We start from the raw sequence: 22,517 nt of genomic DNA, 5'->3' as shown, positions 1-22,517 counted from the left end.
ATTCAGTATACTTGAGTGTGAGTGTCTGAAACTTAAACCAGTGAGTGTCTGAAACTTAAGCCAGTGAGTGTCTGAAACTTAAAACTGTGAGTGTATGAAACTTAAAACAGTGAGTGTCTGAAACTTAAAACAGTGAGTGTCTGAAACTTAAAACTGTGAGTGTCTGAAACTTAAGCCAGTGAGTGTCTGAAACTTAAAACAGTGAGTGTCTGAAACTTAAAACAGTGAGTGTCTGAAACTTAAAACAGTGAGTGTCTGAAACTTAAACCAGTGAGTGTCTGAAACTTAAAACTGTGAGTGTATGAAACTTAAAACAGTGAGTGTCTGAAACTTAAAACAGTGAGTGTCTGAAACTTAAAACTGTGAGTGTCTGAAACTTAAGCCAGTGAGTGTCTGAAACTTAAAACAGTGAGTGTCTGAAACTTAAAACAGTGAGTGTCTGAAACTTAAAACAGTGAGTGTCTGAAACTTAAACCAGTGAGTGTCTGAAACTTAAACCAGTGAGCGTCTGAAACTTAAGCCAGTGAGTGTTTGAAACTTAAACCAGTGAGTGTTTGAAACTTAAACCAGTGAGTGTCTGAAACCAGTGAGTGTCTGAAACTTAAACCAGTGAGTGTCTGAAACTTAAACCAGTGAGTGTCTGAAACCAGTGAGTGTCTGAAACTTAAACCAGTGAGTGTCTGAAACTTAAACCAGTGAGTGTCTGAAACTTAAACCAGTGAGTGTCTGAAACCAGTGAGTGTCTGAAACTTAAACCAGTGAGTGTCTGAAACTTAAACCAGTGAGTGTCTGAAACTTAAACATTGAATTTTAAGTCTCAGAGCGTTCTTAGTGTCACACTAATTCTTCCGGGAACGCCTGGCTCCCTCTCTTTTTCCCACCTAGAGGAGGACTGTTCTCTCCATTCATCCCTCCGTTCATCCTTCCATTCATCCTTCCATTCCCTCTTAATCAGGTTGGAATGCTGCTGTTGTTCGCATGACAAATACCCATTAAGCTGAACCAATGAGGACCCAATCTCAGTGAATACACACACCACCACCGTGGCATAAAATGAGTGAGATGTTCAGGCTAATTAGGAATGTCATTATGTGGTGGAATGCTGCGGATGTGGGCTTTTTATCAGACCCCAACACACTGTGTGTGTGTGTGTGTGTGTGTGTGTGTGTGTGTGTGTGTGTGTGTGTGTGTGTGTGTGTGTGTGTGTGTGTGTGTGTGTGTGTGTGTGTGCGCGCATTCACATTTGTGTGTATGTCTTTTCTCTCTCTCTCCAGTCTTCATTGCGATGCATAGCCCTGACAAAGCAAATTGTTCTCTGAAAGTGATGGGGGGGGGGGGGGGAGTTCGAATAAAAAGTGTAATTTTCCTACCTCGCTTTGACGCTTTGAAACCACACGATGTGGAATTACAGTTGTGTCCAGTAACTTTAATGTTAATTTAAGCTAAAAGGAACGAACTATAGCGATGGGCTACTGGAGTCATTTATTCAGCTGATAATAAACCACCCGCTGAACAATCCAACTGAACTTCCCAATGCTATAATTCGTTCCTTTTAGCTTAAATTAAAGTTAAAGTTACTGGACACAACTGTAATTCCACATTGTGTGGTTCTATATAATTAAAGGGGATTTCTATTTTTACCCAAAATGTTATACATTGGGGAGAACAAGTGTTTGATACACTACCGATTATGCAGGTTTTCCTACTTACAAAGCATGTAGAGGTCTGTAATTTTTTTCATATGTACACTTCAACTGTGAGAGACGGAATCTAAAACAAAAATCCAGAAAATCACATTGTATGATAATTAAGTAATTAATTAGCATTTTATTGCATGACATAAGTATTTGATCACCTACCAACCAGTAAGAATTACGGCTCTCACAGACCTGTTAGTTTTTCTTTAAGAAGCCCTCCTGTTCTCCACTCATTACCTGTATTAACTGCACCTGTTTGAACTCGTTACCTGTATAAAAGACACCTGTCCACACACTAAATCAAACACTCCAACCTCTCCACAATGGCCAAGACCAGAGAGTTGTGTAAGGACATCAGAGGTAAAATTGTAGACCTGCACAAGGCTGGGATGGGCTACAGGACAATAGGCAAGCAGCTTGGTGAGAAGGCAACAACTGTTGGCGCAATTATTAGAAAGTGGAAGAAGTTCAAGATGACGGTCAATCAACCTCAGTCTGGGGCTCCATGAAAGATCTCACCTCGTGGGGCATCAATGATCATGAGGAAGGTGAGGGATCAGCCCAGAACTACACGACAGGACCTGGTCAATGACCTGAAGAGAGCTGGGACCACAGTCTCAAAGAAAACCATTAGTAACACACTACGCCGTCATGGATTAAAATTCTGCAGCGCACGCAAGGTCCCCCTGCTCAAGCCAGCGCATGTCCAGGCCCATCTGAAGTTTGCCAATGACCATCTGGATGATCCAGAGGAGGAATGGGAGAAGGTCATGTGGTCTGATGAGACAAAATAGAGCTTTTTGGTCTAAACTCCACTCGCCGTGTTTGGAGGAAGAAGAAGGATGAGTACAACCCCAAGAACACCATCCCAACCGTGAAGCATGGAGGTGGAAACTTCATTCTTTGGGGATGCTTTTCTGCAAAGGGGACAGGACGACTGCACTGTATTGAGGGGAGGATGGATGGGGCCATGTATCGCGAGATCTTGGCCAACAACCTCCTTCCCTCAGTAAGAGCATTGAAGATGGGTCGTGGCTGGGTCTTCCAGCATGACAGCGACCCGAAACACACAGCCAGGGTAACTAAGGAGTGGCTCCGTAAGAAGCATCTCAAGGTCCTGGAGTGGCCTAGCCAGTCTCCAGACCTGACCCCAATAGATAATCTTTGGAGGGAGCTGAAAGTCCGTATTGCCCAGTGACAGCCCCGAAACCTGAAGGATCTGGAGAAGGTCTGTATGGAGGAGTGGGCCAAAATCCCTGCTGCAGTGTGTGCAAACCTGGTCAAGAACTACAGGAAACGTATGATCTCTCTAATTGCAAACAAAGGTTTCTGTACCAAATATTAAGTTCTGCTTTTCTAATGTGTCAAATACGTATGTCATACAATAAAATGCAAATTAATTACTTAAAAATCAGAACAGGTGATTTTCTGGATTTTTGTTTTAGATTCTGTCTCTCACAGTTGAAGTGTACCTATGATAAAAATGACAGAACTCTACATGCTTTGTAAGTAGGAAAACCTGCAAAATCGGCAGTGTATCAAATACTTGTTCTCCCCACTGTATATGTCCTCTTATTTTATTTTGTATTTTTTATTAAACCTTTATTTAACTAGGCAAGTCGGTTAAGAACAAATTCTTATTTACAATGATGGCCTAGGAACAGTGGGTTAACTTGTTCAGGGGCAGAATGACATATTTTTACCTTGTCAGCTCGGGGATATCGATCTAGCAAGCCTTCGGTTACTGGCCCAACGCTCTAACCACTAGGGTAACACAGATATTATGTACAGAATATCTGTGTTTCTCCATGTTAATGGGCAAGGTTGATGTATTTACGTGTGTGTGTGTGTGTGTGTGTGTGTGTGTGTGTGTGTGTGTGTGTGTGTGTGTGTGTGTGTGTGTGTGTGTGTGTGTGTGTGTGTGTGTGTGTGTGTGTGTGTGTGTGTGTGTGTGTGTGTGTGTGTGTGTGTGTATTACCCAGGTCAACGAGGACCAACTCAAGCAGATGGAGAGTGAGAACAGTTTCATCACACGATGGAACGACAAAAAAGACACCACAGTAAGTCAACCTGTTTAGCTTCAGTGACAAACACAATCAGACCTCTGGACCGCTTTGTGTGTGTGTGTGTGTGTTAGCTGAGCTCTAAGGTCGGAAATGCATTTTAACTGTCTTCCTGTTATGTAACGATTGAGGGAGGGTGTTGTTTGGACGGAGTCAGAGGGCAATGAGAGGGTTTGTATGCCTGTTCACCTTAATAACTGTCTGCTACTTTATGCCTGGACGCATGCGCTGCAGGGAACCATTTGTTCAGATAACCTGGAAAACAAATGAATCTTCAAACCTTATGCTGCCTGCCGACGTTGAAGTGTTTGAACAAAGTGTTGAAAGTGCTTGTTCCCCCCCCCCCCCTCCTTAAGTTGGTTTCCAGAGGCTGTCAGAATGAATCTGGCCAATTGAACTAAAAGGTTAACGCTATTGTGGGAAAATTGCCCCCCGAAAAACGCAAGAGAGCTAGACAAATGTCTCATGTACTAAAAGTGGAGGTTTTTAGTAACCTGGTAACATGATTGAGAGACCAGGGGAAAGAGGAAAATAGACGTGTCAGATATTCAATTTAAAGCTTTTAGGAAAGACTGGCTCTCTCAGGGAGGGCGAGGAAGTTAAGGCTAGCTCTAACATGTGGTGGTGTTCATTGTTAGTGGCTTGCTGTGCAGCAGCGTGATTAGCCTAGTGTCTAGCCTAGCACCTGTTAGCTCAGGCTGTTGGGTTAGCTCTTAGAGTGGAGGGTACACACACAAACACACCCACTAGGATTGAGCACTGTCCTTTTTCTTCCCCCTCCCCCTCTTTTCTTTCTGTTATTTTCTCCTCGACTTCATGCGTCAGAAAGCACTTTAAGTTCGAGTGAGGGCGCCAGCAAAACAACCCTCTTTGTTTTCTTTCCTCCCTCGTTCTCTCGTCTCTGGCTGAGTTAACTCAATAAAGGTGGGCAGACATATTTTTACTGGCAATTTGACTGGCGAACTCATGGCTACACTACAATGGCTGCCTGGTATTCTGATGCAATAATTGCCATGGTATTTTGGAATGTTCTATCAACTGGTGCTGGATTGCCATGGTAATGTAGAATGTTCATTCAACTGAGGCTGGGTTGCCATGGTAATGTAGAATGTTCTACCAACTGAGGCTGGATTGCCATGGTAATGTAGAATGTTCATTCAACTGAGACTGGATTGCCAATATAATGTATAATGCTCATTCAACTGAGGCTGGATTGCCATGGTAATGTAGAATGCTCATTCAACTGAGGCTGGATTGCCATGGTAATGTAGAATGTTCATTCAACTGAGGCTGGATTGCCATGGTAATGTAGAATGTTCACTCAAATGGTTCTAACTGATGTGGCTCATAAAAATTGTTGACTCAACAAATCACAGCACACCTGCTTTTACTTCCTGGCATCGGTACACTCAAAATGTCTGCCAGTCCACCCATTTTGTTATCATTCACTTGAAACACCCTTTCTATCCATTCTTACTTCTATGGCTAAACTCTGCCTATTCATTATGATACACTGTACGTTTACATTTGGCATTTTAATCATTTAGCAGATGATCTTACGCAGAGCGACTTACATTAACAAGTACATATATCTCCAGACTTTTTTGTACTGTTCCTCTGTGGGAATCAAACCCACAACCCTGGTGTTGCAAGCTCCATGCTCTACCAACTGAGCCACATGGGACCTGTGTGCTTATCCTTCACTTCAACCTACTGTGACCTTCCCGTTTCCTGTGGAGAGGAAGGAATAAGAACCACGATGCATAGAAACACTTCTAAACCTTTCTCTTCCTCTCTCGTTTCCACAGCTGAGAGTGAGTGTTGTCAAGACAAACTGAAGTGTGCTTTAACTGGGGGCCAAGACTCAGCATTTCAAAATGTCCGCCACACATGGACTGTTTAGTTATCAGGGCAATTGATGGAAGTGGTTTAATGTGTGGTACTGTCTCAACCAGCTGCATAAGTAAGTGATAATCAACGAGGGGCTATGCGTTCTATGGAAACTATTGAACAACGTGAAAGGTGTGTTTCACAACGTGCTAGCGAAATGGAACTGACCTTGCATGAAGATGCATTATTTTTCAATGAACACATGGAGCCCTGAGTTGATTATCCCTTTCATATCATCTATATAATTTAACACATTTGCCACTAGATATGTGTTCTTTTTGTCGGTAGTAAATGTGTTCAACATCCACTGAAGTAGCTAGCGGAAACTTCTGGAAGATTGCCCATTATTTCGTTTTTCTGGGGACCCAGACAACGGAGGCAGTGGAAGAACCTATTCAAGAAAGTAAATATATTTTGATAATGATCAAAAACAATGTATTATTAGCAAGCTTTCTACAGAAACATAGTGTCCAGGCTAACTCCAATGTGTTGCTCTCGTAATGTTAGCTAGCTAACTTTACATACTGTATAGCTAGCAATGTAAATAAAATATCACCAGCTTGCTAACTTCATATTAGCTGGTTAGTTATCTTGATATATTTATCATTGTAACTCCAAATGCATTTGTATATAGGTAGCTAGCTAACAGCAATGGAAGAGTGTGAAAGGATTAGCTAATGTTAGCACTTCCAGCTGTCAGAGAAGGGAGAGTAGGCTACTCTGAATAGGGCGGATATACATGTTTACTTAGTTCACCTTTATTTACATTTGTGGGAGGACATTATGAAACTATTATCCAGGTCCAGTTCCTAGCGAGGAAAAACTGAGGACAGAGAGATATAGCAACATAATATTCAGGGCTGTCTAATTTGATTATAATGAAGCCTGTTTCTTTTGTGACGTTGTCTGTCCTGTCTGCAGATGAAGAAGTCCGAATGAATGTCCCGAGAGAAAAAGGGTACATCCTAGTATATCATGGAATATGCATACCTAGCGATGTTAGCACATTTTGTCAACCTAAATACAGTTTAAAAGTCACACACAATGTATGATCCTATTAGGACTGGAGCAGACCAAACCTGCTGGGTGTGGCACGCTTCTGTTCCATCCCAGCACTAACACACCTGATTCAATGTATCAAACCTAATTAGTTAATAATCAATGATGATATTAATGGGCTGGAACAGACGTCTTCTTAATCAGTAGATCAGGGATCAGTGGAGCGATGGTGTACATTTCTGGTATGGACTTATTTTATTATACCTGAAACGATATTTTAGTAAAAAAAAATGTCTAACCTTTACATATGAGTTAGCTTACTTGTAGACTTTGGAATTATATGAAATAGTAATTTATTTGAAGTTAAGTGTTTACACTTGTTTTAATTGTTAACTTAACTATTATTTAGGGTGAACTAATGTTGATGGTGATTAATAATCATGTCATGATCCTGCAATAAAGAGAGGAAGGGAATATGTCTCTAATTTGTCTGTGTTTCTGTGTTGTATTATTAGATTATTACTATTTTGTTAACATGTCAGCCATGTGAACCCATTTTGCAGCTGATAATGGCATGTAATGCCAATGCTGCCATAGGCCTACAGTTTTTTTGGGGGTGGAGAACATATAGCTGAACAATATGTAAACAATGTGTGTGAGTTAAGCTTATCTCTGCTTCAGATGCTCATTGTCAAGGGGTGCATTGCAAATGCCCATAAGACTAATGCCATCATACTGTAGGCCAGTGGATCCCAACTCCGGTCCTCAAGTACCCCCAACAGCACAGTTGGATTGTAGCCTTGGACAAACACACTTTTGTCTGGATTCAACTTGTCAACTAATCATCAGGCCCCAAATAATGAATTGGGTATGTTTGTCCGGGGCTACAACACAAATATGTGCTGTTGGGGGTACTCAAGGACCGGATTATACGGCTTTTAGCCAATCAGCATTCATAATTATATTATTAGAAATTATAAACTGGTGGTTCTAGCCCTGAATGCTGATTGGCTGACACCCGTGGTATATCAGACCCTATACCACGGGTATGACCAAAACAATATATTTTTACTGTTCAAATTACGTTGCTAACCAGTTATAATATGTAAGGCACCTCAGGGGTTTGTGGTGTACTGTATGGCCAATAAACCATGGCGATTGGCTCTATCCAGGCACTCCGTGCTGCATAACCAGTTCGTGACAGCATTAAGGCATCTCGGGGGTTTGTGGTATATGGCCAATATACCATGGTGAATGGCCATATCCAGGTACTCCGAGTTGCGTCGTGCCTAAGAACAGCCCTTAGACATGGTGTATTGGCCTTATACCACGCCCCCTCTGGCCTTATTCTTCTCTACTTCCTGTTCTCCCCTTCTCCATCCCTCTGTCATTCCCTACACCAGCTTCCACCATCTCCTCTTCAGTGTTTGTCTCCTCTTTCCTCTCCTTAGTTCTGCTAATGGAACAGCTCTTTGTCTGTGAGCTGTAATCTCTTCCTGTGTGGAACACATGCACGCACTCATACGCACGCACGCACACAGAAACACACACACAGGACTCTACCTGTTATAATGACGACATGTCATAGGCCAACTTATTATTTTTCCTGTGCAGCCCGGCCATTGTCATGGCATTTGTCTTTCCCAAGACCTCTCCGTCAAGTATGACCTTCATGCCACAACTTCTCACATTCCGCTTGTTTACAGTATTTTCTCTCTGGCTTACTGTTGTTGAAGACATCATAGGTTATTTAGTTCAAAGTTGAGAAGAAATGTTTCCTAGGATGGCAGATTTTTCACTTTTGTCTCAGAAGTTGGTTTGCTCATGATAACCCGATCTTACTTTGTTTTTGTGAAGTGAGAGAACAGAGGACAAGGACAGAGACATAATGTATATGACTCTTGATGCAATGTCACTTTGTGTCCAATGTCACTTTGTGTCCAATGTCACTTTGTGTCCAATGGCCTCTCTGCTGTTGTATTACAATGCCGGAGCAAGGTTGAAGGGAAATTAAGAGAAGTGTCAGCTGTGATAGTCTGCAGGTTCCCAAGGACTTCTCCAAAGCCTCTTGCGTATGTTTAAGAATCTCTGTATGTGGCCGATTACAGTCTGTTACCTTAATGGTATAGAACAGACTGGATTCTCACAGATTGAAAAAGACATTTGTACCAGTGTTAAATCTAAAATAATATCAAAATCCTAAGAGGAGTATCATTACTTGATCTACATGCTTCAGATTTCCACACAGACATTCCATTGACTCCAAACGACCAATCAAAGGTCAGAGTTAGCTCAAGTTAGTATTCATCCCTGATTGAGAGACTGAACACTTGATTGGGATATTATAAAGTTTGGCAGAAATGTTGACTACATTTGAAGCTCTTACCCCCCCCCCCACCCCCCTTTCCACCTCTCTCACTTCCTCTGGCTTGCTTCCCTCATCCTGCCAAAACATCGCATCAATTAAAAGCACTATATTTAGTTTTGCCTGTAGCTCAGAATACGACCTCTACCACTCTCCTCAAATCGTGTAATGCTTCCCTTGGTTCCCTCTGTTTAGGCTCAGGCCACACCGAGGTGGGAATTCAGAACAAAAGCCAATTAATCCGAATGTTGTGTTTTTTTTTTTTTTTTCTCCTCTGTTTCTCGCTCTCTTTCTCTCCCTCTTTCACTCCTTCTATTTAGTTCTCTCCGGCCGGGGACTTGATCTTTGAGGTGTACCTGGAGAGGAGGGAGCCGGAGAACTGCTGCTTAATCAAGGTGTGTGTGTGTGTGTGTGTGTGTGTGTGTGTGTGTGTGTGTGTGTGTGTGTGTGTGTGTGTGTGTGTGTGTGTGTGTGTGTGTGTGTGTGTGTGTGTGTGTGTGTGTGTGTGTGTGTGTGTGTGTGTGTGTGTGTGTGTGTGTGTGTGTGTGTGTGCGTAAAGGGTGAGAAAGAGGGGGAGTGTATAAGTTGGAGGGAGAGAGCGAGGGATAAAGGGAGTAGAAGGAAAGGAGGTGGAGGGGTGTGTAATGGGGTCTGGGGGAGTTAGAGGTACAGAGCAAGGGATAGATGGAATAGAGAGAGAGAGGGAGTGGAGAAATGGAGGGCGTGATAGAATAGGGCCGAGACGTTGGTGGTTAAACCTGATGGGATTACTGCCACCGAAATAAATCAAAAGCGAGCTAATCAAAGACACTTCTGATATAATTGTTTGAGTAATTGCGTTTAATCAGAGGCAGTGGTAAGCTGCAGGTAATGGATTTATTTTGCAGGTGTGGAACAGCAGTGGGTTGGAAAAGGGGGGGGGGGGGTAAGAGTGGACTGTTTTACGACTCACTGCGACATTAACAGTTATTTTCTTCTCTCTTGAGTCATGCTTGTTCTTTACTTTCTGTTCACCTCTACACTATGATTACAGAATAGTTTCTGTGCAGACTCTTTCACAAACAGAGGGAGAGTTTTGTGTTCTCCATTTCCAGACTGCAAGTGAGGGAAAATCTTTGACCGTGATACAAATGCCCAACCTTTCCTCCAGTCCCTAATTATCTGATGTGGATAGCTAACAAGCAGGGCTGCAGCCGTTCTATTTAAATGTATTCAATTCAGCAAGTTAATGGACCTTCCATTTTAAGAATGTACTGTGATTTCAGTTCACTTTCTGGGTGAATTTAAATGGACTGCAATGGAAATGTCCCGCTAAGATGTGATTGTTTCCTCTCCTCTCTCTAACATCTTTGTGGTTGTGTTGTGGTAGTTGTCTCCTACCATGAGGTCAGACGAGCTGGCAGAGTCCACGCTGGTTACGAGGAACGTGGTCACCAACCCGGGCGACCTCTGGACCACGTTCGAGGTCATTGAGAACGGAGAACTGGGTATGTTTTATTTTTATTTTACCGTTATTTTACCAGGTAAGTTGACTGAGAACACGTTCTCATTTGCAGCAACGACCTGGGGAATAGTTACAGGGGAGAGGAGGGGGATGAATGAGCCAATTGTAAACTGGGGATTATTAGGTGACCATGATGGTTTGAGGGCCAGATTGGGAATTTGGCCAGGACATGGCCAGGACATGTGACAACAAAGAGATGATCAACTGGTCATTAAGGCTACATAGAAGCTGTGGAGACAGCACTTCTTTCATGTCTAGAGAGGGAGAAGGTTTCTGAAGTCAGAAAAACATGGGGTTTCACAAATAGCGAAGGTTGGATAAATGAAATATGTAAATATGTAGACAGTGCTGTAAATAATATCGGGAAGAAGGGAAATAACTTCGCTTATTCCTTCTCGACATTTTTTCAAACTTTTCAAATCAAATTGTATTTGTCACATACACATGGTTAGCAGATGTTAATATGAGTGCAGTGAAATGCAGTAAATGCATGTAGTAATATCTAACAAGTAATCTAACAGTTCCCCAACAACTACCTAATACACACATCTAAAGGGGGTGAATGAGAATATGTATGTATGTATAAATATATGGATGAGTGATGGCCGAGCGGCATAGGCAAGGTGCAGTAGATGGTATGAAATAGATGGTAATGTTAGATATGTAAACATGATTAAAGTGGTATTATTTAAAGTGACTTGTGATCCATTTGTTAAAGTGGCCAGTGATTGGGTCTCAATGTAGACAGCAGCCTCTCTGAGTTAGTGATGGCTGTTTAGCAGTGTGATGGCCTTGAGATAGAAACTGTTTTTCAGTATCTCGGTCCCAGCTTTGATGCACCTGTACTGACCTCGCCTTCTGGATGGTAGCGGGGTGAACAGGCAGTGGCTCGGGTGGTTGTTGTCCTTGATGATCTTTTTGACCTTTCTGTGACATCGGGTGGTGTAGGTGTCCTGGAGGGCAGGTAGTTTGCCCCCAGTGATGCGTTGTGCAGACCGCACCACACTTTGGAGAGCCTTGCGGTTGACGGCGGTGCAGTTGCCGTACCCGGTTCTGATACAGCCCGACAGGATGCTTTCAATTGTGGATCTGTAAAAGTTAGTCAAGGTTTTGGGTGACAAGCCACATTTCTTCAGCCTCCTGAGGTTGAAGAGGCGCTGTTATGCCACACATTTCAGTTTGTCGTTGATGTGTACACCGAGGAACTTAAACATTTCCACTTTCTCCACTGCTGTCCCTTCGGTGTGGATCATCTACTTAGTTTTGTTGACGTTGAGTGAGAGGTTGTTTGCCTGACACCACACTCCGAGTGCCCTCACCTTCTCCCTGTAGGCCGTCTCGTCGTTGTAGGTGATTAAAGCCCGCTACTGTTGTGCCTTCTGCAAACTTGATGATTGAGTTGGAGGCGTACATGGCCCCGCAGTCGTGGTTGAAAAGGGAGTGTAGGAGGGGGCTGAGCACGCGCCCTTGTGGGTCCCCAGTGTTGAGGAACAGCGAGGTGGAGATGTTGTTTCCTACCTTCACCACCTGGGGGTGACCCGTCAGAAAGTCCAGGACCCAATTGCACAGGGTGGGGTTGAAGCCCAGGGCTTCCAGCATTCTTACAGTGGTTCCTCCTTTAAAAGTTGCGAGCTTACAGCGCTGGACTTAGAGGTACCCAGCGTCACGGCTTCATTGCTCCAGACCACCACAAGGGAGAGTTAGAGCACTCATTATGCATTTGAGTTCCAAGGTTTTTATTTGACCAATCATATCGAATGGTTCCAATGACGAATTTCACACGAGACACCCGTCCCCGATGACTTCAGCAAAGATGGCTGACAAAACATTACGGGGAAGCAAATGTATGTAGTTATAACGTCATAACGAGTCAAGCAAAAAAATTACAATTGTGAAGGAATATGTTAGTTAATGTAGAGACAAACGATTGTGAATTCTTTTTGTCATAAAGGTAATTTACGAAAATCGCTATTTAGCAAGTTTTTTTTTCAGCATATCCAATACCAGGTGTATCAAACTCATGCATTATAGCAAGCAGGGAGCAGGTTTCGAACCCTCAACATTCTTACCCAAAGTCCAGCACGCTAACGACTGTGCCCAAATGTATTAATTGGGGTTGGTGTCGATTGTGGCTAAAAACACTTTGTCAATTGGAATTTTTTTACGTGGGAAGGGGGAAAATCACGATTATCAGTTTTTCACAAGCATAGCTGGATGAGCTATTAGCTGAACAATATACTATTCAACCTTTACTAAAGAATTGTCTAATAGCCGAGCTACAGTTGAAGTTGGAAGTTTACATACACTTAGGTTGGAGTCATTAAAACTTGTTTTTCAACCACTCCACACATTTCTTGTTAACAAACTATAGTTTTGGCAAATCAGTTAAGACATCTACTTTGTGCATGACACAAGTCATTTTTTCAACAATTGTTAACAGACAGATTATTTCACTGTATCACAATTCCAGTGCTTCAGAAGTATACATACACTAAGTTGACTGTGCCTTTAAACAGCTTGGAAAATTCCAGAAAATTATGTCATGGCTTTAGAAGCTTCTGATAGGCTAATTGACATAATTTGAGTCAATTGGATGTATACCTGTGGATGTATTTCAAGGCCTACCTTCAAACTCAGTGCCTCTTTGCTTGACATCATGGGAAAATCAAAACAAATTAGCCAAGACCTCAGGAAAAAAAACTGGAAACCTCCACAAGTCTAGTTCATCCTTGGGAGCAATTTCGAAATGCCTGAAGGTACCACGTTCATCTGTACAAACAATAGTACTCAAGTATAAACACCATGGGACCACGCAGCCGTCATACCGCTCAGGAAGGAGATGCGTTCTGTCTCCTAGAGATGAACATACTTTGGTGTGAAAGGTTCAAATCAATCCCAGAACAACCGCAAATGACCTTGTGAAGATGCTGTAGGAAAGAGGTACAAAAGTATCATTATCCACAGTAAAATGAGTCCTATATCGACATAACCTGAAATTCCGCTCAGCAAAACCTGAAAGACCACTGAAAACTCAAAACCTGAAAACCTGAAAGACCACTGCTACTAAATCACCATAAAATAGCCAGACTACAGTTTGCAACTGCACATGGGAACAAAGATCGTACTTTTTGGAGAAATGTCCTCTGGTCTGATGAAACAAAAATAGAACTGTTTGGAGGAAAAGGGGGATGCTTGCAAGCCGAAGAACACCATCCCAACCGGGGTAGCTATGGATCCATAACTACATCAACATCTGCACTTTGAAGAAGGTTTTTTTTGTCATTATTTTATTAACCAAATGTGTTTATTTGTTTATTAGGCTACTGTGCAGTCTACAATACATACTGTAGTTAACATGGGACTCTTTCAAAATGCAGATGTTGACGTAGTTATAGATCCATAACAAATTACTATGGGAATAAATATCACTGATTTACAGAAATATTGGAACAAAGTTGTCTAATGAAGGCAAACCATTTAGGATCCTCCAATCCTGTAGCCTACTCCCGACCGTCACATTGTACAGCGCCATATTTTCCATTCCATCCAAAAGGAAACACTGAGGGTTTCGTTTTTCATTTTTCTCTGAATAGAAACACCATAATATTATCAAATGAATCAAGCCACATTTCTTAAAATCAATCCCATATAGTATGTTATTACAAAAAAGGCTTTAAATTCTCTGGTAATGCCAATACGGAATACGATCAAATGCTTCTCAAAGGTGCCCTAGGGTTGTCAAACTAGCAATAACTTGCAGTAACAGAAAAATTGTCTGAGAATGAAATGATGTGCCCCAGAATGCTGCGGCAGCATGCAAGTTGTACCACCGTATGATGCAACATTTAAAGGAGGAACCACTGTACATAGCTATTCTTCTAGTCCAGCTGGGATAGGGCAGTGTGCAGTGTGATGGTTATTGCGTCATCTGTGGACCTGTTAGGGCGGTGTGCAAACTGAAGTGGGTCTAGGGTGGCCTGTAAGGTGGAGGTGATATGATCCTTGACTAGTCTCTCAAATCCCTTCATGATGACAGAAGAGAGTACTACGGGGTGGTAGTCATTTAGTTCAGTTATCTTTGCCTTCTTGGGTACAGGAACAATGGTGGCCACCTTAAAGCATATGGGGACATTAAACTGGGAAAGGGAGAGATTGAATATGTCAGTAAACACACCAGCCAGCTTGTCTGCGCATGATCTGAGGACGCGGCTAGGGATGCCGCCTGGGCCAGCAGCCTTGCGAGGGTTAACACGTTTAAATGTTTTACTCACGTCGGCCACGGAGAAGGAGAGGGGGGGGCGCAGTTCTTGTTAGCGGGCTGCGACGGTTGCGCTGTATTATCCTCGCAGCGGGTAAAGAAGGTGTTTAGTTTGTCTGGAAGCGTGACGTCGGTGTGTGTGACATGGCTGGTTTCATTTTTGTAGTCCATGATTTCCTGTAGACCCTTCCACGTACGTCTCGTGTCTGAGACGTTGAATTGCAATTCCACTTTGTACCTGTACCAGCATTTTGCTTGTTTGATTGCCTTGCGGAGGGAATAACTACGCTGTTTATATTCAGCCATTTTCCCAGACCTCTTTCCATGGTTAATGCGGTGGTTTGCGCTTTCAGTTTTGCGCGAATGCTGCAATCTTTCCACGGTTTCTGGTTAGGGTAGGTTTTAATAGTCACAGTGGGTAAAACATCTCCAATGCACTTTCTTATAAATTCACTCACAGAGTCAACATATAGGTTGATGTTATTCTCTGAGGCTGACTGGAACATAGTCCAGTCCACGTGATCTAAACAATCTTGAAGCGTGGATTCCGATTGGTCAAACCAGCATTGAATGGTTCTAGTCACTGGTACATCCTATTTGAGTTCCTGCCTATAAGACAGTAGGAGCAAGATGGCGTCGTGGTCGGATTTGTCGAAGGGAGTTAGAGTAGCAGTGGTCGAGTGTATTACCCCTACATGTAGTGCAATCAATATGCTGATAGAATTTAGGTAACCTTGTTCTCAAAACAGCTAAAATAATTGCAGCCTCAGGTTATATGGTTTCCAGTTTACATAGAGTCCTGTGAAGTTCCTTTAGTGCCATCTTGGTGTCTGCTTGAGGGGGAATTTACACAGCTGTGACGATAACTAACGAGAATTATCTTGGAAAGTAATATGGCAGGCATTTGATTGTGAGGAATTCTAGGTTGGGTGAGCAAAAGGACTTGAGTTCCTCTATGTTGTTATGATTACACCATGAGTCTTTAATCATGAAGCATACACCCCTGCCCTCCCTCTTCCCAGAGAGATGTTTATCTCTGTCGACGCGATGCATGGAGAAGCATCTCTTCCCGAGAGAGCCATGTTTTCGTGAAACAGAGAATGTTACAATCTCTGATGTCTCTCTGGGAGGCAACTCTTGCTCCAATTTCGTCTACCTTTTTGTCAAGAGACTGGACATTGGCGAGTAGTATACTTGGGAGCGGTGGGCGATGTGCACGTCTACAGAGCCTGATCAGGAGGCCGCTCCGTCTGCCCCTTCTGCGGTGCCGTTGTCTTGGGTCGGCTTCTGGGATTAGATCCATTGTCCTGGGTGGTGGTCCAAACAGAGGATCCGTTTCGGGAAAGTCGTGTTCCTGGTCATAATGTTGGCGTTGCTCTTATATCCAATTGTTCTCCCCGGCTGTATGTAATAAGCCTTATGATTTCCTGGGGTAACAATGTAAGAAATAATACATAAAAAAAAAAATACTTGATAGATTCCTAAGGACTCGAAGCGAGGCGATCATCTCTGTCGTCGCCATCTTTTCTCCTAACTGAACTGTCATCTGTTTGTACATCTAATTAATAATGGATGTCACCTGTCTGTACATTGAATTAGAGATGGATGTCACCTGTCTGTACATTGAATTGGAGATGGATGTCACCTGTCTGTACATTGAATTGGAGATGGATGTCACCTGTCTGCACATTGAATTAGAGATGGATGTCACCTGTCTGTACATTGAATTAGAGATGGATGTCACCTGTCTGCACATTGAATTAGAGATGGATGTCACCTGTCTGCACATTGAATTAGAGATGGATGTCATCTGTCTGTATATCCAATTAGTGATAGATGGGTGTTTGACGGCCAGGACACTGTTTCAAAGGCTGTTCTCATTCGGTCACATTTTCCTCATCTCAAGGCATCATGATCAGAAGATTAGGCTGTTGAAGTATCTCAGTTATGAACTAGTGTATGTAGTAATTTCTCAGTAATCATGTAGTGTATGCAGTAATATCTCAGTAATTAGCCGGTGTATGTAGTAATATCTCAGTAATGAAGTAGTGTATGTAGTAATATCTCAGTAATGAACCGGTGAATGTAGTAATATCTCAGTAATCAACCGGTGTATGTAGCAATATCTCAGTAATCAACCGGTGTATTTAGTAATATCTCAGTTATGAACCGGTGTATGTAGTAATATCTCAGTAATGAACCGGTGTATGTAGTAATATCTCAGTAATGAACAGGTGTATGTAGTAATATCTCAGTAATGAACCGGTGTATGTAGTAATATCTCAGTAATCAACCGGTGTATGTAGTAATATCTCAGTAATCAACCGGTGTATGTAGTAATATCTCAGTAATGAACCGGTGTATGTAGTAATATCTCAGTAATGAACCGGTGTATGTAGTAATATCTCAGTTATGAACCGGTGTATGTAGTAATATCTCAGTGATGAAGTAGGTTATGTAGTAATATCTCAGTAATCAACCGGTGTATGTAGTAATATCTCAGTTATGAACCGGTGTATGTAGTAATATCTCAGTGATGAAGTAGTGTATGTAGTAATATCTCAGTAATCAACCGGTGTATGCAGTAATATCTCAGTAATGAACCGGTGTATGTAGTAATATCTCAGTGATGAAGTAGGTTATGTAGTAATATCTCAGTAATCAACCGGTGTATGCAGTAATATCTCAGTAATGAACCGGTGTATGTAGTAATATCTCAGTGATGAAGTAGGTTATGTAGTAATATCTCAGTAATGAACCGGTGTATGTAGTAATATCTCAGTTATGAACCGGTGTATGTAGTAATATCTCAGTTATGAACCGGTGTATGTAGTAATATCTCAGTTATGAACCGGTGTATGTAGTAATATCTCAGTTATGAACCGGTGTATGTAGTAATATCTCAGTTATGAACCGGTGTATGTAGTAATATCTCAGTAATCAGCCGGTGTATGTAGTAATATCTCAGTTATGAACCGGTGTGTGTAGTGATCTCAGTAATCAACCGGTGTATGTAGTAATATCTCAGTAATGAACCGGTGTATGTAGTAATATCTCAGTAATCAACCGGTGTATGTAGTAATATCTCAGTTATGAACCGGTGTCCGTGGCTGTAGAAGTGAAGAAATCAGCTCACCGTCATTCGGTTGATGATACTATGGTGATTCATTAATATCATCGTCGTCATATGTCATAAATTAGCCATTTCCCCTTTTCTTGAATCGCGAGTTGAGATTATTATTATACTGTAACACCTCTGCATTTAGTGTTAATCATGAATATTAATTAATGGGAGTATAGTTCTAGTAGCCTTAACTGGCATTGCTGTGTACTTTTTTACCAGTTCACAGAGAGTTTGCGTGTTCCCCCCCCTTTCAAAGTTACCTTGGTCAGGTTTTTTCCTTTGCAAAAATAATAATAATGTGGTACACGGGGAACATAGAGCATATTTGATGATGGTTCAACATTTTTCCCTGCTGGAGACAACAGATTTGCTATTGCGTTGGAACATCCCAGAATGCTTAGCTGTTCAAAAGCTGCTGTTGTGACACATTTTATGCTAATGACTGATAAAGGGGAAGAAGAGGGAGTGTAAGATAATTACGCATTTTGATGGTTAACCGTAGATAAACAGTGTTATCGGTAGCGATTGGGGAAGCTAATATTTGGGGTGTGAGAATGAGTAACTAATTCCTTTCGCCTGAGTCTGCACAGATCCCCGAGCAAAGATAAGCTACTCTGTTCTAAATAAGTTACGCACCCGGGATTTTTTTTTGTTTCCCTCGGATATGAAAAACTATTAACAGGGTGTGCAGAGATTGATACAATACAGGGGGGCGGGGGGAGGTGGGTACACGTGATTTTAGCTGATGGCATGTACTGTTACCCTGCTCACACATCAAGCAGGGCGAGGATAATAGGCCTATTTTGCACTTGAGTGTGTTTTCTAATCATGTTCAGATTTGCAGAGGATAATTTAACTACACAATTATAAAAATCGGGGAGGAAAAACAACAACCTATTGATAATGGATTTTTCCTGATGGCGTTTTAGACAGTTTATAGTTCCGTGATAATGAATATTGTGCAATTGTTTTCTGGGAAAATGTACAGCTGAACCACATTGGTCAGGATTGTGTTGAAAACATTCTAAACTGCGAGGGTAATATTTTCAGATTTACAGACACAACCGTAGACCTTAAATAGTCTTACACTTAGTTATAGATGAAAAACGGATTTGTTGTCTCTGTTACAGAATTGTAGACACAACACTCTGACTACCAGACACAACACACTGACTAGCAGACACAACACACTGACTTGTAGACACAACACACTGACTACCAGACACAACACACTGACTACCAGACACAACACACTGACTAGCAGACACAACACACTGACTAGCAGACACAAAACACTGACTACCAGACACAACACACTGACTAGCAGACACAACACGCTGACTAGCAGACACAACACACTGACTAGCAGACACAACACACTGACTAGCAGACACAACACACTGACTAGCAGACACAACACACTGACTACCAGACACAACACACTGACTAGCAGACACAACACACTGACTACCACACACAACACACTGACTAGCAGACACAACACACTGACTAGCAGACACAACACACTGACTAGCAGACACAACACACTGACTAGCAGACACAACACACTGACTACCAGACACAACACACTGACTAGCAGACACAACACACTGACTACCAGACACAACACACTGACTACCACACACAACACACTGACTAGCAGACACAACACACAGACTAGCAGAAACAACACACTGACTAGCAGACACAACACACTGACTAGCAGACACAACACACTGACTAGCAGACACAACACACTGACTAGCAGACACAACACACTGACTAGCAGACACAACACACTGACTTGCAGACACAACACAGTGACTTGTAGACACAACACACTAACTTGTAGACACAACACACTGATGTATTTTGTCTTTGTAACAGAACGCCCATTACACTACAAAGAGAAGGTTCTGGAGCAGGTGCTGGAGTGGAGCACTCTAGACGACCCCAGCTCCGCCTTCCTCGTCATCAAAAAGTTTGGAGAAGACAAAATGGCAGACACTCTCCCAGGTACAACATGCAGTTAGATGGATGATATCTGAAAGCACCGTCATGTTCACACTATAGCTGAGAAGGTGTCAAAGCAGCTTTTGTACTCCAGCATTTCACACTGAAAATGGCACTGTCAGTGTCAGGCGTCTGATTCTATGAACAGTTTCCTTATGGAGAGAATTTTCCACACAGATACACAATACTGTACTAAAGACCTTGATGGATGCTAAGAATGGAAGTCTCTCTCTCTCTCTCTCTCTCTCTCTCTCTCTCTCTCTCTCTCTCTCTCTCTCTCTCTCTCTCTCTCTCTCTCTCTCTCTCTCTCTCTCTCTCTCAGCATCAGTCCTTTAATCCATTCCATAATTTCAGATCCAAATTATTAATTAATGTGTTATTAGATTAGTATAAGGAACAGTTTAGCAATACATTACAGATTGATTTATTGATGTTATGAATAGTAATTTCTCACCTCTTCCAGCCATTAGTGATATCTCTGTGCCTGTTAAAAAGGCTATTATTGAACATTGTTATAACAAGTAACCTTTTCTCATCACGATTTAACCTCAAAACAAATGACCTATTGATGCATGATACTCTACACCTACAGTATGTCATCAATAGACTCTTACAGCAAATCATCCAATCGCAAACATGCATTCATAATTGTGATGAGTTTCTTCCATCTCTCCTATTCCAAGGGGTGGGGAAGATCTGCTAATTGCATGTTGTTGGATTTCACCTTCAGGCAGAAAGGAAAAACAGTTTATGAGAGGGGAACAGGTGAAGTTCAAGGATGGGTCCTCCAAGCTGCTTTCTGGACATAAATTCCAGGACAGATATGTCATCCTCCGAGACGACAAGCTGCTACTGTACAAAGAGATGAAAGTGAGTGGGCTCGTGTGTGTGTGTGTGTGTGTGTTGTATTTGCCTGTGCATTTTAATTTGTTTTGGCAATTAAATACTGTTTACAGCACGCACAAAATGAGGCGCTTTTCTGCTTTCAATTGTTCTCCTCATTCGCCGAAAGGAAAGCCCCCCCCCATTTACCTTTTCATTTTGATATTAAAGGAACTGCAAACTGTCTCCATCCTCACACACACACACACACACACACACACACACACACACACACACACACACACACACACACACACACACACACACACACACACACACACACACACACACACACACACACACACACACACACACACACTCACATCAGACAGAGAAGTGTTCCAGTATGTGAATTCCCCCCCCCCCCAGCTCCCTGGCTTTATGTTAGAACCAGGACACAGGACTGTACATGGTGTGTATGTGCAGTGGCAACAAGCCTCCCCTGAGGCCCCTCTCTTAGCTCCAGTCCAGATGTGGTTTGTAAAGGAGTGTGAAGACGAGTTAATAATGGATGGAGGTGGATGGAAGGAGAGATGAATGGGAGGTTGTTCTTTCCTTAATGATTGTAATATCAGGCTGCTTTGCAATTTGGCTTATTACCACGCGAAGAAGATTTCAATTAGCAGTGTAGCGGAACTTTTATTGATATTCTGAGAGGCAGTTCTTTTTTTGTGTGTGTGTGTGTGTGTGTGCGGCGATAACCAAATGTTAACCTTTCACGGGTCTCTACCCCGGGTCCGGGAGCACCCCCCACCCCCCCCACACTGAGTAGCATTGCTAGCATAGCGTCACAATTAAATAGTAGCATCTAAATATCATTAAATCACAAGTCCAATACACCTAATGAAAGATACAGATCTTGTGAATAAAGCCACCATTTCAGAATTTTTTAATGTTTTACAGGGAAGACAAAATATGTAAATCTATTAGCTAACCACGTTAGCAAAAGACACCATTTTTCTTTGTCCACCATTTTTTCTCAACACCAGTAGCTATCACCAATTCGGCCAAATAAAGATATTGATAGCCACTAAACAAGAAAAAACCTCATCAGATGACAGTCTGATAACATATTTATGGTATAGGATAGGTTTTGTTAGAAAAATGTGCATATTTCAGGTATAAATCATAGTTTACAATTGCACCCACCATCACAACTCGACTAGAAAAAATACAGAGCAACGTGTATTACCTAATTACTAATCATAAAACATGTCTTAAAAATACACAACTCACAGCAATGGAAAGACACAGATCTTGTGAATTCAGACAACATTTCAGATTTTCTAAGTGTCTTACAGCGAAAACACAATAAATCGTTATATTAGCATACCACGTGCAAACGTTACCAGAGCATTGATTCTAGCCAAAGAGAGCGATAACGTAATCATCGCCAAAATGTATTAATTTTTTCACTAACCTTCTCAGAATTCTTCAGATGACACTCCTGTAACATCATATTACAACATACATATAGAGTTTGTTCGAAAATGTGCATATTTAGCCACCAAAATCATGGTTAGACAATGAGAAAAGTAGCCCAGCTGGTCAGAAAATGTCGTGCGCCATATTAGACAGTGATCTAGTCTTATACATAAATACTCATAAACTTGACTAAAAAATACAGGGTGGACAGCGATTGATAGACAATTTAATTCTTAATACAATCGCTGAATTACATTTTTTAAATTATCCTTACTTTTCAATACAGGTTGCGCCAAG

The 22,517-nt window shown here is 42.0% G+C and overlaps 1 protein-coding gene across 1 annotated transcript in view; it reads left to right on the top strand.

The window, feature by feature from the left end:
* arap2 (ArfGAP with RhoGAP domain, ankyrin repeat and PH domain 2) overlaps positions 1-22,517 on the top strand; it is a gene marked incomplete in the record, with an annotated part of 210,876 nt that overhangs the window by 174,190 nt on the left and 14,169 nt on the right. The window contains 5 exon segments of the mRNA XM_055938983.1: positions 3,680-3,757; positions 9,335-9,409; positions 10,384-10,501; positions 19,788-19,916; positions 20,644-20,783. Of these exon segments, the coding sequence (XP_055794958.1) occupies positions 3,680-3,757; positions 9,335-9,409; positions 10,384-10,501; positions 19,788-19,916; positions 20,644-20,783 (540 nt within the window).

This window comes from Salvelinus fontinalis, chromosome 11, assembly GCF_029448725.1.
Source record: "Salvelinus fontinalis isolate EN_2023a chromosome 11, ASM2944872v1, whole genome shotgun sequence".
NCBI classification, from domain to species: domain Eukaryota; kingdom Metazoa; phylum Chordata; class Actinopteri; order Salmoniformes; family Salmonidae; genus Salvelinus; species Salvelinus fontinalis.
This window is presented reverse-complemented; position numbering and strand designations above follow the sequence as displayed.